Here is a 26,497-nt window from a genome sequence, read left to right as displayed (position 1 = left end):
TAACTCATGTGATTCTCAGTCACACTCTCAGACTGCAGTGATTTCCTTCTTTCCCCTCTTAAACACTGAGGTTTTCTTTTCTTTTCTTTTTAATGTTTATTTTTGAAAGACAGGGAGACAGAGAATCTGAAGCAGGCTCCACACTGTGTATGCAGTGCCCGATGTGGGGCTTGAACCCACGAACCATGAGATCGTGATCTGAGCCAAAATCAAGCATCGGACGCTTAACCAACTGAGCCACCCAGGTGCCCCGACAGGGGTGATTTCTAATTCCATTAACAGCAAGGAACTGAGGCTTGGAGAGACCAAATAACTTGCTCAAGTTGCATTGAAAGCTGCAGCAGTGTGTCTAAATGCTGTGCTCTACCTGGATGGCAAGAAGGAGGCAGCTCCTGTCAGTAGAGAAAGTTCACACCAGACAGAACGGGAAGCTGGCTACTCAACAAAGGATACCAGACCCGTACATGCAAGGCGCTGCATTAGGTGAAGAGGATGTGAAGAGGGCGAGGATAGTGTGTCTACTCCAAGGAGCTTATACTCTCAAAAGGGAAATGCATTCACAAACATAATAAAAGGTAGAACGTGGTAAATAAGAGAAGAGAATTACAAAGAACCACAAAGGGAAGGCAAAAGAGGAAGAAATCACACGAATGACTGTAAGTGACAGGTTCAGGTGTTCAGGCACTTTTCTGGCTACAGTGGGAGAGTTTGTTTGCTGTTTTGCAGGAACAAAAGGAAATGAGAACTGATCTTGGGGCAAAGTAATCTGCCAGTGGAGCCTGGAACGGAGGACAGGGCAAGCCTGGTTAGGGCAGGTGAGCACTGTGTGGACTCTGTGCCCCATCAAGGCCTGGTTAAGGGCTGAGAATGGCTAGAGCACAGCCACTGCTCTGCTGACCAAGTCATCAGCCTTAGCTCAAAGATAAAACCTAGGGGAAGATGCTTTTTATAATTCTGCCATCCAGCACTGATACCTTTTTGCTATTCATCTGCAATGAATGGTATAAGCCATCCACTGGACAGGCTAGAAGTCTGGGCTGTGAGGTTCAAGATGAACACACGATCCAGGCGATAACTCTGCACCACACTTAGAAAGCCAGGAGGAACTGGCTTGGGGTTACAGGGGAAGATGATGGAATGGCTGTTGGATGTATTAGGTGTCCAGTGCCAACAGGATACCCATGTGCAGCTATCCAGGAGGCACATTAGATGAGGGTTATGAGTTTAGGAGGGGAAGGCAGGATTGGGGCTCCGGACATGGGAGGTAGCAGCCAGCTGATAACGAGCTCACCCAGGGAGTGAGGGCAGAGGAACATAGGACCGCTCTAGGAAATGCCAAAAAGCAATGCCTCCCCTTTCAGGGCCAGGCCGTACTTTGACTCTTTAAGGTTCCTAATAAGGTGGACGTGTTAGGACACTAAGACAAATCAAAGGGCCCTCTGCTGTCTTCTCCCAATGTCATACTAAGCAACGTACAGAAACCACCACACAGTTTCTAGCTCTCAGCCAAAGGTGGCAGTAATTTGAATGCCCAGGCAATCATGCCCCTAGTTGCTGCAGCTCACTTGGATAAAAGGAGAGACACTCTTAGCCACGACTAGGTGACAGGTTCTAAGAAATTAAGGGTCCGTAATCCTTTTTATCTCTTCTCTTGGGATAGAAAGGGTTAACTCTTGGTGACATTCAACCATAATTCATGTTCTCTTTGGGGCACAACCATACCTGTCTCATCTCTTCTGGGGTAATTCCCTAACTATTCTCTACTTGAAAAAATAAATAGGAATGCCCGAGTGGATCAGTCAGTTAAGTGTCTGACTTTGCCTCAGGTCATGATCTCACAGTTCTTGAGTTCGAGCCCTGTGTTGGGCTCTGTGCTGACAGCTCAGAGCCTGGAACCTGTTTCAGATTCTGTGTCTCCCTCTCTCTCTGCCCCTCACCTGTTCATAATCTGTCTGTCTGTCTGTCTCTCTCTCAAAAATAAACAAATATTTTTAAAAAAAATTTTTAGGAGCGCCTGGGTGGCTCAGTCAGTTGGGCGGCAGACTTTGGTTCAGGTCATGATCTCACAGCTTGTGAGTTCGAGCCCCGCGTCAGGCTCTATGCTGACATCTCAGAGCCTGGAGCTGCTTTGGATTCTGTGTCCCCTCTCTCTCTGCCTCTCTCCAGCTCACGCTCTGTCTCTCTCTCTCTCAAAATAAACATTAAAAAAATTATTTTTAATTTTTTTAATACTCTGAAAATAGATAATAAAATAAAAGCAAAAGCACTAGGTATTGCTTTTAAAAATAAACAGGAAACAAGCAAAATTTTTAATTTTTTTAAGTTTATATATTTTGAGAAAGAGAGAGAGCAGGGGAGGGGCAGAGAAAGAGACAGAATCCCAAGCAGGCTCCTGACTGTCAATGCAGAGCCTGACATAGGGCTGGAACCCTTGAACTATGAGATCATGACCTGAGCCGAAATCAAGGGTTGGATGCTTATCCAGCTGAGCCACCCATACGCCCAGAAACAAGCAAAATTCTTAGTCAAAGACATACTTCTCATAAGAATTTAACAAAAGCATGTCTTCTCCTATTGTAATATGTATGATTTCTGTCTGGGTTCTTAGTATAAAAGTCTTGACAACAGACAAGAATCACTCCTTGTTAATCCTGTTTACTTTTATTATTTAAAAAAATATTATTTTTATTTTTAGAGAGGGAGAGAGTGAGGGGACAGAGGGGGAGGGAGGGAAGGGGAGAAAGAGAGAGAGTGCACGCAAGAGTGTGCAGGAGAGCAAGAGAGCGAGAGAATCTTAAGAAGGTTCCACACTCAGTGTGTGGAACCCAATGTAGGGCTCAATTCCACGACCTTAGGATCATGACCTGAGCCAAAATCAACAATCGGACACTCAACCGACTAAGCCACCCAAGTGCCCCTATTCTATTTAACTTTGAAGAGGGAGAGGGGGAGATTATTCATTATTTGGTACATCTTAAGGTATCTCTCTTAGTAGAGCCAAAGACAGAGCTTTAGGGGATCATCTACAACTGGACACCAGTGTAAGAAAGAAGAAACTATTAAGGAAGTCAGAGGACCAAGAAAGCACAGTGTGTCCAAAGCAAGACAGGAATTTAGAAGCAAAAAAAGAGAACATAATTAGGGTCACACCTGCAGCGATGGGGAAGAGAGGTGGCGATACGCAAGGCATAGTGACTTCGGGAAGGTCCTTCAGCAGAGTAGGGGGTAAAAGTCACCACGCAAGAAGAAACAAGTAGAGAGACAAGTAGGGGCAGTTAGTACACAGTCTTTTATTTTTTAACGTTCATTTATTTATTCTGAGAGAGAGAGATGGAGATAGTGTGAGTGGGGAGGGGCAGATAAGAAAGAGAATCCCAAGAAGGCTCCTCGTTGCTAGCGCAGAGTCCAACATGGGGCTCAATCCCACGGAACTGTGAGATCATGATCTGAGCCAATCAAGAGTCAGATGCTTAACCAACTGAGAAACCTAGGTCAGTAGAGTCTTGAAATATGTTTGTCGGAAGGAGAACAAGACAACAACTTAGCTCTTCAGGAGGGGCTTCTTCAGGTTAGGGAAAGCTTGAACATGCCTTCAGGTAGAGCAGAACCATGGAAAGATCCACGTGGAAGGCGAAAGACTGATGGAAGCAGGCTCCAGACAAAACAAGGGCAGATGAGATCAAGAGCCAGGCAGATGTTTAGTTAGATTCAGGATAAGGAAACAGGAACACAGAAAAAAACAACAGGAGGTGAAGGAGGAAGCTGAGGGAGGAGGTCTTGTCGCTGATTGTCCAAGATCCCACAGAAGTGGGGGAAATGTTGTCTCTCAGTACAAAAGTTAAGACTGGAATTACAGGGGGGGTTGCCTGGGTGGCTAAGTCGTTTGAACAGTCCAACTCTTGATAGTGGCTCGGGTCATGGGTCTCATGGTCAGGGGATTGAGACCCACGTCAGGCTCTGTACCGAGTGTGGAGCCTGCTTGGGACTCTCTCTCTCTGCCCCTCTTGGACTTGGGCTTTCTCTCTCTCAAAATAAATAAACTTAAAAAAAAAGAAGAAGAATGGAATTACAGGGGCACCTGGCAGGCTCAGTTGGAAGAGCATGTGACTCTGTGACTCTGGATCTCAGGGTCATGAGCTTGAGTCCCACACTGGGAGTAGAGATTACTAAAGTAAATAAAACTTTAAAAAAAAAAAAAAAAAAAAAGAATGGAATTTACAAACTTAAAAAGAATGCAAAGATGGTTTACACCAGCCCCAGGGAAGAATGATACAGGATCCAAAAGGAGTTAAATAACAGACTGCTGAGCCAGAACAAAGGCCCAACAGAGGCAAGGTAACATGGCTTTCGCACATCCCATTAAGGAACACTCTGCTGTTTGGTTTGAATCATCTTTAGCAATGTTCACTAGCCCCGCGGCCAGAAAATATAAATACTCAGGGGCTGGAGAACAGCAGAGGGTAGAGGACGCCAAAGTCGCTATTAGAGCAAGGATGTGACTGAATTTACAAACGATGTAGGTCTTCACTGAAAATAAGTGAAGGCAAGAAAAAAACAGATTAGCTGAAAAGTCAGGGTAAAAAAGCATGGAGATACGCAAATGTTCTGGAACTAGAAAGCAGTAATGGTTGTACAACATTGTGAATACATAAATGCCATTAATGGCAAATTTTACGTTATGTGTACCAAGAGCTCTGTGTTCCCTGGGTAAATGTGGAAATTCCATTACGTACAAAATGTTTCTGCTGTCCATTCATGCAAACTCCACTAACAACTTCCAGGACATATCATTAAGGCAGATCTGAAAAAGTGAGAACACTTTCCTACTGTTTCTATCAAAGTTATGTTGCTGGCTCCCCACTCAGGTCTTAGCAGAACACTTCCTACTCCTCAGCCTGAAGGCCTGGCTAGAACACAGTATCAAAATTTCATACAACGCCAGGTGGAAAAGCAGCCTGTTTGCACAGGTGCGGACAATTCGTATTTGTTTCTTCCCACAGAGCTCACCTTCTTTCCCTAGATCCATCTCTGAAAGGCTGAGAAATGAAGACATTCATTTTCATCCTTCTACAACAGCAATTCTTAAAATGTTGAGATGGAGGCATGGTGGGGGGTGGGGGGGTGGGGGCAGGGTCCCAAGACCCTTTCAGGTGTTCTGAGAATAAATATTAAGAGGTAACTGTGTCCTTTTCACAGTGTTGACATTCGCACCTATGGCAAAGCCCTGGTGGGCAAAAGTGCTGGTGTCTTAGCACCAACCAAGGCACCACCACCAGATGCCATTGGTCACCACTGTATTCTTTGCTGCCACACACAGGAAAAAAAATTCTCCTTCACTTGAGAATGTCCTTAATGAAGGACTAAAAATTATTAATGTTATTAATCTTGACCATTATGGACAATTTAATAGTAATACGCTTTCTATTCCGTGCGATGGAGTGTGAAGTAAGCACTGAGATGGTGTTGGTCACAAGAAAGAGCACGTGTGTGCCTGAGTTGAGAGGCGAACTAGCTGCTCTTTCCATGGAATTGAAAGAATGAGTGAGGAAAAAAAACCAAAAAACCAAAACCCATACAGAATGAGTGCGAGTCAAACAACGGGTATTTAGACTTTGGAATCTGGCAGATGCATCCTCAAAAAAAAAATGAAGTGACCCTGCCACTTCAAGGAAAACAACTGACAGATTGTTGCAAATAAAAAATGAACTTTCAAGCAAAAATCACATTGTGTAAAACTAACCTCTGACTCCAGCTGGACAGCTTCCCAAAATATACAGACTTCTGACAAGACAAAGATAATGCTAATGAATGTGATTTCTTAAAATTTTAGAGAGAGAGAGAGCATGAGATCGAGCACAAGTGGGGGAGAGGGACAGAGGGAAAATCCCAAGGATTCTCCTTCTCTCCCCCTCTCTCTGCCCCTCCCCTGTGTGCGCTCTCAAAATAAATAAATAAACTTAAAAAAAAAAAAGTTGGACATTCAACTGACTGAGCTCCCAGGCACTTCTGATTTTTATATTATATAAGGAAATAAGTTAATATTTGGATGATCTGTATAGCCCAGTGAACCAACATTTTCCAAATGACCACTATATAACGTCATAAAATCATTCATGTTTTAAGATCTATGACAAGTACAAGACAGACCCATGGGTTTTAATTTAGCAGAGAATGAAAAATTCATTATATTTTCAGATTCCTTATTGCAATTAACCTTTATGAAACTACCAATCATTTTTTTTTTTTTTTTGGTGTACCATCAAAGAACAATATTCTCAGTTATCTGAAAAGGTTAATAAATATTCCTCCCTTCCCCAAATACGGATCTGTGTGAGGCTGGATTTTCATGTACTTCAACCAAACGCTACCATACTAGAACACACTGAATGAAAGGGGCAGATAGAAGAATCCGGTGGTCTTCTATTTTTAAGAATGTAAAACACTGTTATCCTATGTTTTTGTTTTGAACAATAGTTATTTTTCACAAAAATATGTCACTTACATTAAAATGTAGTAAGTTTATTGCTAAAATAAGCAGTAAGTTTTTAGTTTTTCATATGGCAAATATGAAACAATATAATCCACATAAACAAAAACTCCTTGAAATCCTCGATAATGTTTTAGAGTGTTGAGCGCTAAGACCAGAAAGTGTGAAAACCACAGCTCTCAATCAAAGGTTGCAAACTGGTGGGACATGAGCCAACTCTAGCCCAAAGACCAGAGTTTTTTAAACATCTAAATCAGTTGCATACATTTAGAAACTGGGAAAACTCACAACTCACATAAAAATCCCTATCTCTGGCTTCTCCTGAGAAATCAGATATTTGGCAAGACAAGGCCCATATTCCCACACAGCACAAATTGGCTGGCACAGAGAAGCAGACTCCCCTTAACTCAGGCGGATGGTATCTGGTTCACTGCAAGGGCCAAGCTCATTACCTACCTGCCTGCATGGGCTTCTGAGCACGTGACCTCTGATTAAACATCTCAACTCCCATACAGGAATGACCTTTTTGGTGAACGAGCCATGTGCACAGCACAGCATTTATTTATAATTCTCATTCCTTACTAAATTCCCTGAAGGCTTGGCAACTCCCACCACCAATTAGAAACTGGAGTAACTGCCAAAGTATTGCTTTCTTTGATCAGTGACACATTAAATATGGCTCCCATCCCAGTCTATTCTGTGAAAAGTAAGTTAGTTCTCCATGTTGCCTCTGGGAGAAAACATGGCCACGCCCACTCAAAAATTAATAGTGGGGCCCAAAAGAATCTTAAACCTTATTCCCTTAGGGTGGTCAGCTAGCTCAGCCTCAAAATGATTTCAGGTGTTAAATCAGGCTAGCTTTCAACACTAGACAGATACATAATCCTCTTAAATCTCTAAGATGTTTCTGCTAAAAACTCTACTGCATCTGTGAAAGCTTTAGAGCTCTGTCCTAGGGAGCCTCAAGTCTGAGAGAAAAACTTTTTTAGTGACTCCCTGAGATATTTATGGATCAGTTTTGAACAGAGGACCAAAGCCAACGGCTTTAAATAGAATAATTTGTCAGAATGGGTTGATGAGCAACCCACGGCTATTAGGGTTTCTAGATGTACTTACTGGTATGCCGTGACCCTGAAAGCGTGACAAATCCTCTTCGGGAAGAGGGGTGGGGACAACAAAGTATGCTGGCAATCTAGAAGAAAGAGATGTCACCAGTTTTAGTACTAGAGTAATTCACTAAATATGAAAGCTCAACTTTAATGAACTGAGGAAGCAAAAGCAGAGTGGCAGGACATGAACCTTATTTTCCTGTTAAGAAGAGCAAATGCACATGAATTATCTCTGGCCAAGTCAGTTGGGACTCTGGGTTCAAATCCTAGCTCTGCCTCGGATTCTGTGTGACCCTAAGTAAGCTACCCCACCTCTCTGGGTCTGTTTCCTCATCCATGAAATGAGGGGACTGGAATCTGTGATATCTAAAAATATATGAATTCCAAAATCGGCAGTGATCTTTCTCATCATATAGTGGCAATTAAGCATCCATGTTGTTTCAGTCAGACTAATATGAAAACCAGTAATTAAGATGACTGCTGCCTAGGGGCACCTGGGTGGCTTGGTCAGTCAAGCATCTGACTCTCGGTTTCAGCTCAGATCATGATCTCATGGTCTGTGGGTTCAACCTGTGTTGGGCTCCGCACCGACAGCATGGAACCTGACTGGGGTTCTCTCTCTCTCTCCCTTTCTCTCTGCCCCTCCCCGTTTGTGGTCTCTCTCTGAAAATAAATGAACTTAAAAAAAAAAGATGACTGCTGCCGAGACATTTTATCAAGCACTCTGACAACAACAAACAAATAAGTGTTTACTGTATGCCAGACTCTAATTAGGTAACACAAATTATTCATTTAATCCTCCTGACAACTCTTATGAGGTATGTACTACTATTATTCCATTTCACAGATAAAGAAATTGAGACAGCGCCACCAAGGTCCTTCACAGGTTATACAACTAGTAAGCATTAGGAGAGCTACGCCCTGAACCCAACCAGTATGACTTCAGTTTCTGCATGAGAAATTTTAGGTTCTAAAAATAACCTGTTAAGTGGTAGGATGTGGGAAAGTTAGGTTTCAGAGTTGCAAAGATCAGAGCTATACAGGGACACCACCTCTTCCTCTAGTTAACAGATGCAGGTTTCTATTAATAAGAAACCTGTGTAAGTTGCATCACTGTGAGCTACAAACACCTTTCAGTCAAAGAGCTTAACAAAGAAGTTTAACTGTGGTGTAACTATAATGGAAAATAATCAGATGCCACTTGTATGCACACTGCACATTTTATAGGGACTTTCTAAGTTGAAGAGATCAGAATTTTAATGTGATCAAGTCATTAAATCTAATCAATCCATTGGGGGGCACTATTTTAAACACCAACCGAATCTAGATTATAAGAAACAATCAAATAGCCTGGTTTCTTCAAATAAATTGCAAGAAAACAAATAATGGGGGCACCTGGGTAGCTCCCCATTGGGTGTCTGATTTCGGCTCAGGTCATAATCTCACGGCTCATGAGTTCAAGTCCCTTGTTGGGCTCTGTGCTGACAGCTCAGAGCCTGGAGCCTGCTTCGGATTCTGTCTCCCTCTCTCTCTCCCTGTCCCTCCCACGCTCACACTCTCTCTCTCCTTCAAAAATAAACAAACACTGAAAAGCAAGAAAACAAATAATGGTGGGAGAATCTATAGATTAAGACACTTAAGACACATATCAATCAACGGCAAGAGATCAATCTCATTGAGTCTTGATTAATGATAAAACATAAAAAGATGAAAAATTGTTTTAAAAGTTTATAAAACAATGGGGACATTCTGAATACTGACTGGCTATTGAATGGTATTGATGGTTTTAATGTTAAATTTGAAAGGGGTGACAACGGTTTTATGATTATATTTATAAAAAGAATCCTTAATTATTAGAGATGTATACCAAAATATTCATGAATGAAATGTGGTAAGGTCTGGGATTTATTCCAAAATGACTCAAGGGGAAAATAAATAAATAAATAGATAGATAAATAAATAAATAAATAATTCAGGGGAAACAGAGAAAATAGGATTAGGCACGAGTTAAAAATTGCTGGGGCACCTGCATGGCTCAGTTGGTTAGGCGTCCAACTCTTGATTTCAGCTCAGGTCATGATCTCACAGGTGGGTTCAAGCCCCACACTGGGCTCTGTGCTGGCAGGTGCGCCCTCCCTGACTCACACTCTGTCTCTCTCAAAATAAAAAACTTAAAAAAAGAGAATTGTTGAAGGTGGGTGATGAATGAAAGGGAATTCATCATATTCTCTTTTCTTTTATACTGCTTGAAATTTTCCACTTAAAAAAATCTTAAAGGTGTTTAAAAAGAAAAAAGTGCCCATTATATTATAATATAAAATCAGGTTTAGAAACTACTGGTCAAGGAGAAGATACTTCAAACCATCAAAACTGTTAAGAATTATTTGGCTTTTGAAGTCTGCAGTGTCCAGAATATTTTATTAGATGTGTGCTTAAGGGGGTGGGTGGTAAGGTGTTCCTTGTTCAGGTGTTATCACTGAAGTAAAAGAAATACATACATACATAAATACCTCTTCACAAATCAACGAATCAGGCTGCCCATTAAAATCACATGGGAAAATTAAAAACCTCCTTATGTCCAGGCTCCAGCCCAGAACTATGAAATATCAGAAACCTGAAGAAGAAAATCCAAAGCTGAAAAGCCCTCCTGGTATAGAAACAGGATGATGGTTATTGCTCTAGAAGACCCTACCGCTCCAGGTATGCAGCGGCATCACCTGGACAGCAGACTCTCAAGCCCAACCTCACACCTAGTGGATCAGAATCTGCACGTTAACGAGCTCCCAGGTGATTTAGCTGCGCAAACTGGGAGCAGCACTGCCCTGGATGGTATACACAGACCACTGTTTCTCAGCCTGCAGAGGGGAGCCACCTGTGTGGTGGGTTCAGCCCCAAGTCTCAGCTCCCTCCCCAGCTTAGGCCACAATATTTTTATTTTTTAGTTTATTTTTATTTATTTATTTTTATTTATTTATTTTTGAGAGAGAGAGAGAGAGCGAGAGCACACACGTGCATGTGAGCAGGGTGGGTGGGGCAGAGAGAGAATCCCAAGCAGTGGCACTGGCAGCACAGAGCCCAATTCAGGGCACAAATCCACAAACCGACTCAGGGCTCAAATCCATAAACCGCAAGATCACGACCTGAACCAAAATCAAGAGTCCAATGTTCAACGGACTGAGCCACCCAGGCACTCCTGGGCCACATAGTTTTAAAAAATTTGCATGTCTTCCCCTACAAGTGAGGCTATTTTACAATGTTGGTTAGCCAGTTAATTTTCTCTTATAAATAGTCTTTCACCAAAGGGGGAAAAATGTCAGATCCAGTGGCTACAGAAAGGAGGGCGCACAGAGATGGACAGCTGTGCACCAGCGAGGGGAGTTCAAGATGTTCTCTCCTGTCCCAGTGAACTACAAGGAAGTTCTAAGGAGTCTCTGCTGTGAGGCTCCCAATGTCCACAAACAGTTAATCTTCCCTCCTTGGAGAGCAGTCATTTTAGTCATTAGGACAAGTTTCAAGTAAACAGCCTTTCCCAATACAGGACGACTTTATTATTCAAGGAAATATTCAAAATAAATATTCAAGGAAAGTTGTCCAATCCACTCGGGCACAGCCTTACTTAGGGTGAGGAAACCCTCAGAGTGACAACATCGGGGCAGCAATATCTTCCTGAGGCAGCACTGGTTTATACGTTCCACTGTGTTACATGCACCCTGCAGGGTAACGGGCCTTCTGATACCTTGACAGGAGGCAGGATGAGAGAAAGGCTTTTCAGAAGGAAGACTGGTAAAGAGCCAGCTGTGACCTTGGAAGATGAAGCAGAAACTCAGTTTCTTATTCTTATCCAAACTGGTTGGAGTGCCCTCTCACTACTGAAGGAAGGACTTCCATTAATTTACTCATTCTATTTATTGAGTGCCTCTCAAAACCAGGCACTGTACTAGGGACTGAGGATACAGTGATGAACAAAAACAGTGCCCCTGAATCTCTCCAGAGCTGCCAGGTTGCAGAAGCAAACATTTCCAAACAGTGACACAGATAAAAATAAACTCACAATTGTAGGAAGTGTTGTGAAGAGAGGCATACAGTAAGTGCAATGAAAGCTCTCCCAGAGACCTGGCCTAGCCCTGGGAAGGCTCCCTATGAAAGTAACACCTGGGCTAATATCTGACACACAAGCTGGAAGGAACTACCCTCCTGCAGCTGAAAGACAAAGGAGCACCCCCAACAGGAGACCACTCAGGCAAGGTCTATGGCAGGGGGTCAGAGTGGCCAGGGGACTGGACAGAAGGCAGTCGGGCAGGAGTCAAACACGAAGCGTCTTGTAAATACAGGCAATGAACACTGGGGAGACCAGCAGGCTGCACCACCTTGGTCCGGGTGAGAAACAAAGCACAACTTGCCCCGTCTCTTCCCCTTGGGACAGAAAAGGGTAGAGGACAGTATGTGTGGCTAGGGCAGCCCAAGGTGGGGTGTGTTGGCACCAGGTGCTCTAAGCACTAAAATCTTGCTAAAGCTTCATTTTCCCTGCTAACCACTCATTAAAGGCTTTCTCCCCACCTGCCTTCCCTACCAAGTATATTTTTGGTGCGCTGAGAACTACACAAATCCTAATGAATTTAATCAGTCCGTGGCAGGATTTTTAAAAACATTTCTGAGAACGGGGATGCCTTCTATCAGTGTCAACATCACATTACACGCTACCACCTTCTGGGTGCAGGGGTTTCTAAGTTCTTTCTGAGGGAGAGCTAGCCTTCCCTTTCCAAGCTTTGTGACTAGGAAAGAGCGGAGGAGGAGGGTGGGAATGGGGAGGTGACACTTGCTCTGCAGGTCCCTCCCCACTGTCACTCCAGGTTGTGCTGTGTCAGGAGAGCTAACTTGATAGATATTTGAGATTGATCAAAATCAAAACTGATGTGAAGAGGCCCATCAGAACCATAAATACAAAATGCTCTACAAAAATACAAATCTTATGAAACTATTAGCAGCGTGCTGGGGAATATGTCCCAAAATGATAAGATTCAAGTTTCTAAAAGAGGATTATGCAGAGTCATCCTTTAAAAATGTAGGTCAGATCACATCACGCCTCTGCTCAAACTCCTCCTCACCGCATGATAAATTCTGAAAGCCTCCTACCGTAACCATTCAACCACCCCTCTGCGCCCTGACCTCACCCCTACTCCACTGTCCCCTGATGACTGCTCCCCAGCCCCTGGGCTCCTTGCTGTTCCTCACAGAAGCCGGACTAGATTCCACCTCAGGGTCTTTGACTTTGCACTGTCCCCTGTGCCTGACCAACCTCCGCACCAACACCCCCCAGCACTCCCTAGTCCGTTGCTGATTTAATTTTCTCCACAGTACTTACTACCTTTTAATACACGCTATTCACTCATTTGTTCTCTCATAGTTTGCCTCCTGCCAGAATGAAAGTTCCAGGAGGGCAGGAATTCTTAGTGCTGTATCTCCAGTAGCTAGGTCACTACCTGGCATGACAGTAGCCACTCAAAGATTTTTACTGAATAAAGTGCCCAAGAAAAGTAAAGCAAATACACAATATAAATTCAAAAATGCCTCTAATCGTTTTACACTTGGACTACAGATAAAATGGAAAAAAAGACACACACAAAAAGACACAAATTCATTTCTGAATGTTTTAAGGGACACCTTAAGGTTTTCTTAAGCATGGTTTCAATGTGGGAAAATGTGGAAACCTCACACCCTGCTGATGGGAGTGTAAAATGGTACAGTCACCGTGGAAAACAGTCTGGCAGGTCCTCAAACAGTTAAACAGAGTTACTACATGAGCCAGCAATTCTACTTCTAGGCGTATATATAAATATATATACACAAAAGACCTGGAAACCTCTGTGCACATAAAACCTTGTATACAAATGTTCATAGCAGCATTATTCAAAACAGCCAAAAAGGGAACACAACCCAATGTCTATAAACTGATGAATGAATAAAATGTGGTACATCCATACCATGGAATCTTATTCAACAATAAAAATGAAATTCTGATACATGCAACAACATGGACGAGCCTTGACAACATCACGGTAAGTGAAAGAAGCCAAGCATAAAGACCACTTTATGATATGATTCCATTTACATGAAATCTCCAGAATAAGCAAACTATAAAGACAGAAAGTGGACCAGAGGTTACCTAGGGCTAGGGGTGTTGAGGGCACATGGGGGGCAACTACTAAGGGGCATGAGGTTTCTTTTAGGGCTGACGAAAATGTTCTAAAATGGACTGTGGTGATGGTTTCACGCTCTGTGAACAGATCTCAAAATACTGTGTACTTCAAATATGTGAACTGTATGGCATGTGAATTCAATCTCAATAAAGCTGTTTAAAAAAAAAAAGGCAGAGCACTGAATGCTTACCTTTCACAGACTTTATACCCTTCATTGACACTCACTGCTTTGTACTTGACACTGCCTTTGGTCCGCTCCAATTCCCAACACCAGTCCTTAAGTGTGTCAAACATCACCGTATGGTTCCTGGGATCGGTGGCTAACAAAACAAATTTGAAAAGACAATAAAATCTTGTCGTGAAGTACAAGTATTTTAATGATGTGAAAGTAGATCTCTAAGCCCCAATTTTGCCCACTAAGCCCATTTTTATCCAAGCACAGTAAATTCACTGCTTAATCCTAACCTGGTTCCTTTTTTTTGTCATTAACCCAAAATTATGACCAAGGGCCTGTCTCCTCATACTAGACGTGTTCCTGCTCCACTCCTTGCAAAAGTAATTTGTAGCTCCATTTTCAGTCATCTGACCATGAGATAATTTACATAACATAAAAGATCCTGTGAAGCACTAGAAGACAGGCTTGGCACAAATGCTAAAATAATAAAATATTTTTAGCCCTACCAACATGTGCATAAGATGGCAAACTCATTTGAATAGCATGTCAGATGCCTGAATGTAAATCTTCCCTCAGTTTGAAGATGACCGCCAGCAAGAGGATTTTCCAGTGTGACACCTGGTTACTAAAGGCCATCACCAGATCAGACAGCCACAGTGAGGGTTGGGGCTTATAAAGGACAGCACCCTGGTGATGGAGAATTCTGCCCCTCACCCTGCCCTGCTACTCCCTGCTAGGAGGAAATGTCCAGGAGCGTTACTCTTGCAACCCGACAGATGTGTCCGTGGCCCTCTCCCAAGCCATAGACTGCAGGGTGGCACGCACCAAAACAGTCTCAGGTATTTATGCAAATCAGTTACTTCAAGCCCTTTGTTGCACATCAAAACATACACACACACACAAACAAAACCCAAGACTTTTGGGAAAAACAGTGTTTGATAAAACTCCCCCATGCTTTTTTTTTTTTTTTTTTTAAAGAGACAAAGAGAATGTGAACAGGGGAGGGGCAGAGAGAGAGGGAGACAGAATCCCAACCAGACTCCCCAAGGTCAGGGCGCAGAGGCCAAAGCAGGGCTCTAACTCATGAACCGAACTGTGAGAACATGACCTGAGCCAAAATCCAGAGTCAGATGCTTAACCGGCTGAGCCACACAGGCTCCCCTCCCCCATGATCCTTTTAATCAAATCATATCATAGTACAAAAGATAATAGGAATAATGACAAAAACAGTGATTACACTTATATAGCCCTTAGTACGTGCCAGGTGCCGTTCTGAGCATATTACATCTTATTAACTCAATCTTCATAATCCTACAGCGTATGCAATATTAATCTTCCATTTTATAGATGTGGCACAGAAAGGTCAAGAAACTTGCCTAAGGTCACAGAGCTAAGCAATGACAGAACCAGAATTAAAACCCAGGCAGCTATAAGGGATTTCCATAAAGTAATAAATGCAAAAAAAAAAAAAAAATTCCCCATGAACACAAATAATAATACTCCAATTCAAAAACAGATAATATTCTTAGCAACACCAGTAAGTCCTTCCCTAAAATGCTATGTCTTCAGTATTCAGGACCTTTCAGCCAAATCACATTCATGAATTATCAAGCCAGGAAATAACTAAAGATGTTCAGATTGCAAAGCACCCATCTCTACACACCCCTACTCAATGCAAAAGCTAATTGGTCAATTAGCATCTATCAGTTATAACATTTACTTCTCAAAAAATGGGGGTGGGAAGGAGGATAAGAAAAAGATGGAATTAAAATAGAATAAAAGATGCCACATATCCTCGGCCTTCTGGCACACACAAAAAAGGCACCACACGGTGAAGAAACTGCCAGAGTCGATCAAACGAAGGGCTTTGGAACACAGATCAACCTAGTGTTAGCGAGCCAAGAAACTGTCCTATGTAGAGTCTGGACCAAGAATCAGGATATAAGGAAAAAGCAGAATTCCTAAAAATAGAGTATGATTTTTCAAATACAAACTCAATAAATGTTTATAAAAATTACAGTAACCAACAAGTCATATTTTGTATATCTCATATTGCAACAAGCTATTATAAGCCAGTTACCCAGCACTTATATGTACAGCTCCAGTGAAAAGATCTGTCATTCACAAAGATGAACTTATGAAATTAAGGAACTAATTTTATGTTCAGTCTAACAGTAGAGCTGAGCATTATCTTAAGTTAGTGTGTAATCAAGTCTCTAAACATAATCCACCCCAAATAATATGCAGTTACACTTTCAATTAACCCTCTTTAACTTACTGCACCTTATATGCCACACATTTAACAATTTATAATCTTCACGACACTTCATCAGAGGCATGAATGCTGCTGTTTTGAAAATGAGAAAACAGATGCCCCAAGAGTTTAGTGTCATCCCCAGGATCACACAGCTACTGAGCAGCTGGGCAAGGATTTGAATTCAGGTGGGACAGACACCAAAATTCGCAGCTCTTCTACTAGGTCACCATAGTTCCCAAAAGGCAACCTGCTCTTTCAGATATCTACATCTCTGCACGTGCTAATCCCTCTGCCTAAAATACGCCTCCTTGCCCACCAGACACTCCCATACCTCCACTATCTGCTCAGGCACCCCCTGTGCCCTGTGTCCCTGGCAGGCCCTTCCACCAGAGGACACAGCTCTCCGCTGCCTCTGCTTGACTTGATGCTCAGAGGATGGGGATTTAGTTGTATTCACATCCATCCCCACAGTCCTGACCCACAGCAAGCGTTCAAAAAATGCCGACCAAATGAGTTCAACTTTGTACTCCAGCATGCCACTTCTCTGACGAAAAGCATGTAACACCCAGAGTCACTTGACATCAATGTGACCTTACGGGTGATGGGCAGAGTGAGTGCACGGACCGAGGAGAGAGATGGAGGGAAGGTACAGACAGACATCTGAGGAAACACTGAACAGTGCTGGGCATTATTGATAGCTCAGATGACTGAAGTTTCTTAGTAAAGGACTGTTCCCTGAACTGAAGGGCAAACACTTGGGATTTTAAGTTCTGTAAGCACACTTGTTTTCTGATGTGCTCCCTTATGTACAACTATTCCACTTCCCCCAAAATATCTGCTACAGAGCACGTTCTGGTTGCTTAAAGGCTTTCTAGAATGCAAAACATTCTCTTGAGTGTTATGAAATGAGATCGAGTACATTAAAGTGAAAAAAAAAAGAACCCAGGAACAAACAGGATTATTTTAAACTTACCTGAATTTTGCTTCTCTATAGTCTCACATTCCCAGTTATAATACGTTGATTTTACCTTTCGTAAGAAATAATCAAGCCAATAATCCCTCACAAAAAGCAAATAAACCTAAAAGATAAATTACAGCAACAAAGATTGCAGGAAAAAAGAAAAAAGTTTTTTTCTTTTCTTTTCTTTTTTTTAATAAGAATCTTGAATGAATCACCCAAGCAAGAGGCAACCAGTTGCTAGGAGAGAGGAAAAAGCTCATGGATGGGTTTTCTCCTGCTAGTTTCTGTAGGAATTGAAAGGGTCTGCCTGCAAATTACAGCCCAGAAGACACTCACCTGCGTGGTTTTGTGCAGCAGCAGCATAGGAAAACAGAAACAATCGCTTCAGCAGTTTGGGAGCCTGGGTGTGATGGATTATGCCACTGACAATCTAGAAAAGAACCAAACAATGGGTACAGTCATGCTTTTGGCAGATAAACACTGAGTCTAGGTTTTTAGTCATGCTAATAGGCTCCTCTGGGCAGCACACAAACACAAACTCTTGTTGAGGTCTCTATGATCTTATCTTTTGGAATAATGCCAAATAAATGGAATGTTAACAATTTTGTCAGGTTTTCTAAGAGCTTTGAATTTCTAGGGATATTTTTAAAAACCGTCTAATTTCTCAAAATCAAGGTGCTACAGAAGCTTAAGTGCCATATTCAGATATTCTAAAAATCTGACACATCAGAGACAGAGGGCTATATCAAACAATAACCAAGACATTTAGCTATTCTGATCGACTTGTGGCCTTTACAACCTTCTTCTAGAAGATCAGAAAAAGAAATCAATCCATTGTGCTTTTTGTTTGAAGTTGCAAACTAAAGTATATTTGGATAGATGACTAAAATCATCATTCAAAATGAAGTTTCTGGCTTCTCTGGGACTTTTCCCTGTCTGCACCACTCATTTCCTGCTCAGAATAGATACCAGAGTCATGCTTATTGTTCTAACTGAACTCTCACACTCCCTAAAAGAAAACCAAGGATTTACTTGTAAGTGTGCACAACTCAACTGTAACCAGAAACAACAGGTGAGCTGCGTCCCCCTACCAGGTCTCCCCTGACGTATTTACCATTACAGTGGCAAGTTTGAGACCTTTGATACCTCAGTAAGACAAATCTTGGAAGTTACAGTGACCCCTGTAACCAGTTCATACAGTTATATATTTCAATTTGCTGCAGCAACCAGATTAAGTTTCTTAATGTCCAAAATCACAGGCCTCATTTGGTAACTCAGCTTTGCCCGTCCGACCCTATACCACTTCCTCCCTCCCGCATACTTCTACTACCTCCCAGATACGAACTCATCCACTCCAGGAGCTGGGGGTCTCTGCTACTACTTTTTGGAAAGACTGTCAGGTGTGGGAGAAGAAGGTTGCCTCCTGACCCTGGTTTCCTACCTCCCACTCTTCAGTTTCCAGGAATCAAAACATTACGAACTGAAGAATTAAAGGTAAATGGGTGCCATCATAATAGACATGTTTTCCCCAATTCTCTCTCAATTCTAATCAAAGCATATGGGATTATAACCAATTTCACTTTGCAGACAGGCATGTTCCCCCCTCCACCATCATATAATATAAGCCAAAAATAAGAGTTAGTGGTAAAACCTGATGGGAAAGAAAACCTAAAAATACATGCAACTAGTTACCCTTTTGACTTCCTCTTCTTTTGTGTACCTCAGACAGAAGTGGAATACTCGGAGGTCTTTGCAGTGGATGATGAGTTTCTCGGGGTATTTCTTCAGTTGTCCAAAGAGAGTTTTTTTTTTCTCATCAAACACTACACATCAACGATGAAATCAGGAAGGGAAATCATGTTAGAAGGCAAAAAGTCAATGCTAAGGAAACAAGAAAGACTATTAGGACCTCTCAAAAGTAAGAGGAAAGGTACTGTCTTCTAAGTAATTGTGAGCAAGGGCCCGGCTCTGAGAATGTGCAAGGCTCTTCGTTCCTCTGCACGAGACCAAAATGAACTGGCCACTATCGGCAAAACTGACTCCAAAAGCTAACATTACAAAAAATGAAAGGGAGTCACTAGGGACATGCTTTCAGGACACTCAACTCCTGGGTTTATGGCAGGGGCCCCTCCCTGTCCCAGAGTTCGGACCAGGCTGCACCTACTGGTGTTGGGATCTAAACAGCTACTGAATGATTTCTGAAAAAGCCCTGACTGAAAAAATAGAGAAGTGAAGCACAGAGAAGCTTGACCCTTAGCAGAAAAGACATGGAGTACAAATCTTTCTCAGATTAGACTTTACAGTAAAACCTACACAGCTAACATGGACAGCCACAAGTGTGATCTAGCATATAGTGGCCCTGTCTGGGCACCTGGGTGGCTCAGCCGGTCAAGCATCCAACTCCTGATTTCGGCTCAGGTAGTGATCTCACGATTGTGAGATGGAGCCCCATGTCAGGCTCCACCCTGGGGGTGGAACCTGCTTAGGATTCTCTCTCCCTCTCTCTCTGCCCCTCCCGGCTCATGCATGCATGTTCTCTCTCACTCTCAAAATAAACACTTAATGGCACTGTGGAGTCTCAGAATAGGTTCCAAGTTCAAGTCCAAGCTCCCCCAGCTAAGTGACCCCAAACAAGCCACTATACATCTCAATTTTATCATCCATAGAACTGATTTAAACAAAATAAGTATGTAAAGAAATGTTAGTAAACTGTAAAGAACCATAAAAATATTGTCATTATCAGCTATACTTTCAAAGGCTGGCAACACCCCAGGGGAAAAGATACTTACCTCCATAAATCTGATCAACACAGTGGAGTGTTATGTCATTTTCTCCTATAACCTTATTCTTAAATTGGGTTTCCTAAAAGATTCAAAAGGAAACAACTGTGACTCTTTTCTGTGCCCTATTAAACATTTAAAGGCAGAACAAATCACTGATTTCCAACTGCACATTAAAAAAACCAGAGAGGGGATGGAAGAATGGGTGAGGGTGGTCCAAAGGTACTAACTTCCAGTTATGAGATAAATCGTGGGATGTAATGCACAGCATGATGATTATAGTTAATAATACTGTATTATATATTTGAAAGTTGCTAAGAGAGTAATTTTAAAAGTTCTCATCACAAGTAAAACAAATTGGTAACTATAGGAAATGACAGATGTTAACTAAACCTACTTTGGTGATCATTGTGCAATATATACATATATTGATATACATCTATCAAATCATTCTGTTATACTCCTTAAACTAATGCAATGTTATTATTTATAGCTCAATAAAACTGAGGAAAAATAGAGTGTACACTCTAAAAAACAAACAGGGAGATGGAGGCACATTCCCCGAGTAAGAGATGACGAAGTGTGCAAGGAAAGCTGGTAAGCACCTTGTTTTCAAAGCCAGGCACAACATGCCATTCCTGGGCTGCTCCCAGGCTAACCGGCCGTGCCACACACAATCACTCTGGGAGGTTAGAGTCCTCACAAATGCAAACAGGTGAGTGACAGAGCTACGGGAAGCCAGGTTTAGGAAGCAAACGCTGGGAGATTCAAGTATCCGTGAATGCTGTCTCTATTTGCACAGGACAAGGAGCCAAGCCACTAGAGCAGACAGCAGCACAGAAGCCCACACTCCAAGACAGCCAGGGTGGGCTGGGACGGCTGGGTTTGCATCAACGTACAGCGCTCTCCGAGTGGCGTGGGCAGGCCTCTCCTTCACTCCACTGCCCATTCTCCAGGTCTTACAAGGGCACTGCTACTCAGGGCAAAGGAAACCCGAATTCAAGTGCTGCAAGCATCAGTTTCATAATCGAACTCAGTTCTTGAATTTGAGGGACAGCTTAGTACAGAGAAAACACGGGGAACTAGTATTAGGGGAGATTAGTGATTCCAATGAGTGATACATACTGTGCTGAAATACAGAAGAAAATAAGAAAAAGTTGATGGTGTCAACCTATGAAGTCAGATGCAAGCCAGCGTGACCTGGGGCACTTAGAATGGCCCTACAACTGAAAAGAGGTTCCAAAGGACAGACGGCATTCTGGTGTTGAGGACCTCTGTCATTGGTGTTTCATGTGTGTTGTGAGGGTGACGAGCATGGTGGGGAATTGAGGAACTGGGAAAAAAGACAATGGGGCCACAATTTTATTGCTCCCCACAAACTGAACCAAACGCAGCTCATACATACATCATTATCCAATGCAGAGTCATCATCGCCCAAGAAAGCAATCTTGAAGTCTGTGCAGACAAGTTTCCCATAGATCCCACGCTGACAGGAATCTTCCTGGACATACTTCAGCACCGTGCTGGCTTCACAAAGCAGCTGTTCACCTGATCAAAACCAAACAAGCCCTCCTCAGAGTCCTCAGGGAACATACAGTATGCAAACAGTAAAAGCCTCCCCAGCTCCATTCCCGGGAAAGACAAACACACACTACACCACAGCCCTTCAGAACTCTACGCTTTCCAGCACAGCGGGAGCGGCAAACCTTAGGTGTGGAGATGAAGCAGAGCAGGGACCACTCATAAGTGAACGCAAAATGGCTGATATACCTTCACACAGGGCATTTCTCTACCTTTTCACTGTGAACCAGGAAAGTGTCCAATAGGTGAAAATGATCTCAGCTACACTTGCAAGTGCAGACCTCAGTGTTCCTATTACTTGGGCCCAAGCAGGTAGGTGTGGTACAGAAATGAATGAAAATGAATGAATGAAAATGACCCTAAATGAATGAAATCAGAAAGGCTCTGGAACGTAGAGCTCAAGCCCACTTTGCGGTGAGAGTGGGCCATCTCTCACTCTGCAATCGCTGAAAGATGGCGGGTGCCTCCCTGGCCAAAGGGCTCGCAGGTGGCTTCCTCAGACACAGAGGTGCAGCTTGATCACATTCATTCTGGCTCCACAGAGAAGGATGGGAGGAAAAGGGAGGTCAGAGGTTTGTGGGAAAAAAATTGTTTCCTCTCTTTCTTAGTTGAGAGTATTTCCTCTCAGTGTGTCGCCTTTCCTGCTCTATCTGCATGCACCCCGCCTGCATGAGAAGCTGTATTTCCTGCAGATAGAGAGTTCTTCTCTTTACAGTCAGAAAGATTAGGATTTAGGGATAGGTAAGCATTCTCTGCTCCATGGAAGAGAAGTTCATGAGGGCTGGACATGTGGGTGAGAGCAGGAAAAGGAGAAGGATATGGAAGAAATAAAAAATCAAGTGCAAATATTTTAGAACAACAAAAAAAAAAAAGGCATTTTCTTTCCCTTCAACAGACAACCATCTCAGACCCTCAGAATTTCCCTCTGGATATTCTCCTCAATGACTTTAAATTTACTTTTTGGCTCAAAATTCACTTGGTCTAACTTGCAACATGAAAATAAAGAAGGCTTTCAGACACTCAGACAATCAAGGGACACATATTATGGTATATTTTTCCACCTCCCAAGGGGTTAATTCCTAAGGAAATACAAAAAGATGGCTCAGTCACTAGGTCGGCCTCTACTGAGACCACAGAGCTTGAAGAAAACAATGAAGCTGGGGCCTCGTTATGGTTTAAACAGTCCCAGAAAAAGCGCCTCAGCTGGTTCAAGGTGGAAAATATATGAGCAAAGCTTCCTGTGCTTTTTCAACTCCTAGTGTGAAACAGCTTTTAAGTGTGAGTGTGTCCCCGAGACCAGGCAGGCTGTGTCAGTCAGTGGCCGCGCAATGGAGACGAGACATGGGCACCAGAGCAGCTAACACAACACCCAGCGATGTGCTAGTCTGTCAGCAAGGCACATGCTGTGCCACAGCCACCAGCTTGTGTGTGCAGATAAAGTCTCGAATCGTGGGAGGTGGGAGCTGGAAAAGATCATGGTCTGGTCTAAGAAATGGAGGCTGTGCATCTAGAAGAGACCTGAGGTACTCCAGGGGATGGGCGAATGCACGTAGCACTGAGCTAAAAATGAAAGTTAATATCAGAATCTATAACCCAAGAAAAGGAAGGAAAATGTGGTATATGGATTAAGGTTTAGGCCATTATTGTAAAAAAATAAACAAAAAAACATACAAACCTTTGAAATTTAGACACTTTTTTTTTTAAGTTTCAGGACCCCAATATATTTACCAAATAAGGTGGATCAGTCAGAAACTTGTGTGTAATCATATCCTCCCAATAAACTGGAATAAGGTAAACAGTACCAGAATGAGGCCTCTACTGTTTGGGGGGAAATATACCTAAAAACAAAAACTCACAAAAAAAAGGCTACTGGGATTAGAAAAAAGAAAATGGAAGAACTTAATGCACAATTCCCAGGACAGCCCCACATATGGAAGGGGACAGACCACCAAGTAGTTTCCGTTTCTGAATTCAGAAATGATCAAAGCTTGACTGAAAGTATAGAGTCACTCTCTTCCATCTCAAAATATCCAACCAATCCAGACTCCTCAGTGATGACCTCAGAGCAAAACCCTGGCAGTCCCAAGGTTAGTAAACCACAGCCTGCCTGGCACTTATGCTCAGATGCAGAAGACCACAGGTGAGGCCACCCACCAACGCTGCTGCGGGGGGCCTGGGCAGCCGTGCTAGTCTAGGGCAGCTGCATGGGGAAGTGGGATGTAGGGCTCTGGAGAGGACCAGAATTTTCCTGACTGAAGACCAGAATCCTGGATGTGTCCAAGTACAGTGACGCAAAAAAGGCTTATTTGCTTGTGAAGGAGGTGAATTTGCCAGGTTGATTTTCATCAACTTGCGGGGAGGGGGAAACAAAAATTCTTGGCAGAGGTTATAATACTCAGACCTAATATGTAGTGATTGAACTAAAGACCTTGATATTTTTGTCCAACTCATTCCTGTTATATGCCTTCTGGATGAAAACAAAGGAGTTTATATATAGCAATACTAGGGATGACATAAGTTATCACTGGCTTTGAGTGGCACATGAGGTCTGATGCTAAACGACCATTACCTGGCAACAAGTGAAGAGTGACTTCCTTCTCTGTTACTTCCTTCTCGTTTGTGTGAATTTCCTAAAAGAGAAGAGCAAAGGGTAATATTTTTCTTTGTTTAAGGGCTCAAAATGGGTAACATAAAGCCATGTTTTCGAATACACACTAAATGTCACATACCCTCAGGAGTTTTTTGACAAGCTAGTTACTTTTTAAAAATGTATTTTTAACAAAAAGACAGAAAATTCCAGCAAATTAGTCCAGTGCACTAACCTATTTGGGATTGACAACTATTAGTTGCCCCCAGTGGAGGGGCAGGGATGAGCACTCCCTACCTAAAGGAACAACTGTTACACAGAAAGTAAGGCAGCTCAAACACAGAGTCAGAGAAGGAATGGAAGACATTTCACAACATGGCTCCTCTCTTCCTCCAGTGAGAATCAAGGATCGAAAACAAAAGATAGACTGTGTGTTCTTGAGAAATAATAGATATATGTAAAGGGTTTGAAGAACAGGAAAATATGAATGTATCAAGTCAGTACTCGACCCACCTACTCTGTAGCATACCAAGACCCAGTAAAGGCAGATGGGAACATTCTAAATTACCTAAAACCACGGCACCTGGGTGGCTCAGTTGGTTAAGCATCTGACTCTTGATTTCAGTTGTCATGATCCTGAAGTTTTGTGAGTTTGAGCCTCATTGTCAGGCTCTGCACTGACCCTGCAGAGCCTGCTTGGGTCTCTCTCTCTCTCTTTTTCTCTCCCTACCCGCCCCCCCACCCGCCCCCGTCTACACACACACACACCTCCCCGGCTCATGCTCTCTCTCAAAATGAATAAACTTAAAAAATAAATAGATTGATAATAACCTATAAATAATAAATTATTTTTTTAACTTTTTAATTTTTTTTAATGTTTATTTTTGAGACAGAGAGAGACAGAGCATGAGTGGGGGAGAGGCAGAGAGAGAGCGAGACACCGAATCAGAAGCAGGCTCCAGGCTCTGAACTGTCAGCACAGAGCCAGATGCGGAACTCAAACCTACGAAAGGTGAGATCATGACCCGAGCCGAAGTCGGATGCTCAACCGACTGAGCCACCCAGGTGCCCCTTTAAACTTTTCTTAAACATTTATTTTTGAGACAGACAGCACAAGCTGGGGATGGGCAGAGAGAGAGGGAGACACAGAATCTGAAGCAGACTCCAGGCTCTGAGCTGTCAGCACAGAGCCCAACACGGAGCTTCAATTCACAGACCACGAGATCATGACCTGAGCAGAAGTCGGATGCTCAACCGACTGAGCCACCCAGGCGCTCCAGTTATTTATTTATTAATAAATAATAAAATAAACAAATAACCTAAAACCACAAGGCACTGCCATGGGATATAATCACTTCTGATAAGGAATCAAAGCCAGGTTTTATGTCACTGTTTCTCAATGAAAATATCTTCAAATGCCTTCATGTTGGGTTCACTGTTTATTGGGTATTCAAACATAATTAGCAATCCTTAATGAGTTAATGGAACAAAGCAACAGTCATAAGTGGCTGTTAACATAACAAGAGAGGCCTGGTGAGTCTCCTAAAGCAATCTACCACACCATCTATTAAGTATTCTTGCCAAAATATCTAACTTCAATCAGCTTGACTTTCTATGTCAATCTACCAATTTATAAGAAACACTGGGACAGGAGAAACATGTTAAATGACACCATGGGGATGCAACAAGTCAAATCTTAACTGTGGAAAATTCTATAAGACACAACCAACTTTGTCAACAAAGAAAACTGGAATTTGTTTTGTTTTTTGGCATAAGGCTCTGGGTGGTAGGAGTTTTCTAAAATTGTTAATTCAGGTTGAAATAAGCATTACAAGAAACTTGGGAACAGCCGAGGCAGGAAGAAGCAAGACAGCCTATCTTAAGGCAGAAGAAGAAAGTCAGAGCTGTTTCAGAGAAAGAGCGGTTTCAGAAAATACACCACTCTGAGTGTGATGTATTTTAGAGATGCCCACAGTTTACATCCCAGAAGATGCTAATAAATCAAGTCCTTCTGAGGCAGTGCTTCTTAGATGTGGGGAGTGTTCCATCACCTGTGGATCTTGTTACCTCTTTATGTGCTCAGGCCTCACCACCAGTGTAAAAAATCAGAGTGCAGGGGATGCAACTGGGCCTTTGGTTGTGCAAAAAGCTCCCCAGATGATTCTGATGCATTGCTCTATGTTGTGCAAGAGGGACTATATTGCATATGTAAATGCTACGAGTGTTTTGGTAATTTAGAAATTCTCATGGAGTTTTCATCGTCTGTTATTGGCACAGAACTAAATGAAAGCACTATTATTTTTGACAGGTCTATCATCTTTCTCTGAGGACAGAGCAAAACGATTCATTAAATTCAATCACCT

The 26,497-nt window shown here is 42.6% G+C and overlaps 1 protein-coding gene across 2 annotated transcripts in view; it reads right to left on the bottom strand.

Moving 5' to 3' along the window:
* Positions 1-26,497, bottom strand: part of MTMR12 (myotubularin related protein 12) — a 65,360-nt gene that overhangs the window by 16,450 nt on the left and 22,413 nt on the right. For both annotated transcript variants that reach the window (XM_049648236.1, XM_049648235.1), the window contains exons 2-8: positions 24,117-24,177; positions 21,372-21,514; positions 19,976-20,048; positions 18,879-19,009; positions 17,523-17,616; positions 13,984-14,113; positions 7,604-7,679 (exon numbers count right to left, since the gene is read on the bottom strand). In XM_049648236.1, the coding sequence (XP_049504193.1) occupies positions 7,604-7,679; positions 13,984-14,113; positions 17,523-17,616; positions 18,879-19,009; positions 19,976-20,048; positions 21,372-21,514; positions 24,117-24,177 (708 nt within the window). The remainder of the gene's footprint in view (positions 1-7,603; positions 7,680-13,983; positions 14,114-17,522; positions 17,617-18,878; positions 19,010-19,975; positions 20,049-21,371; positions 21,515-24,116; positions 24,178-26,497) is intronic.

Source organism: Panthera uncia (assembly GCF_023721935.1).
Source record: "Panthera uncia isolate 11264 chromosome A1 unlocalized genomic scaffold, Puncia_PCG_1.0 HiC_scaffold_17, whole genome shotgun sequence".
Classification (NCBI taxonomy): Eukaryota; Metazoa; Chordata; class Mammalia; order Carnivora; family Felidae; genus Panthera; species Panthera uncia.
This window is presented reverse-complemented; position numbering and strand designations above follow the sequence as displayed.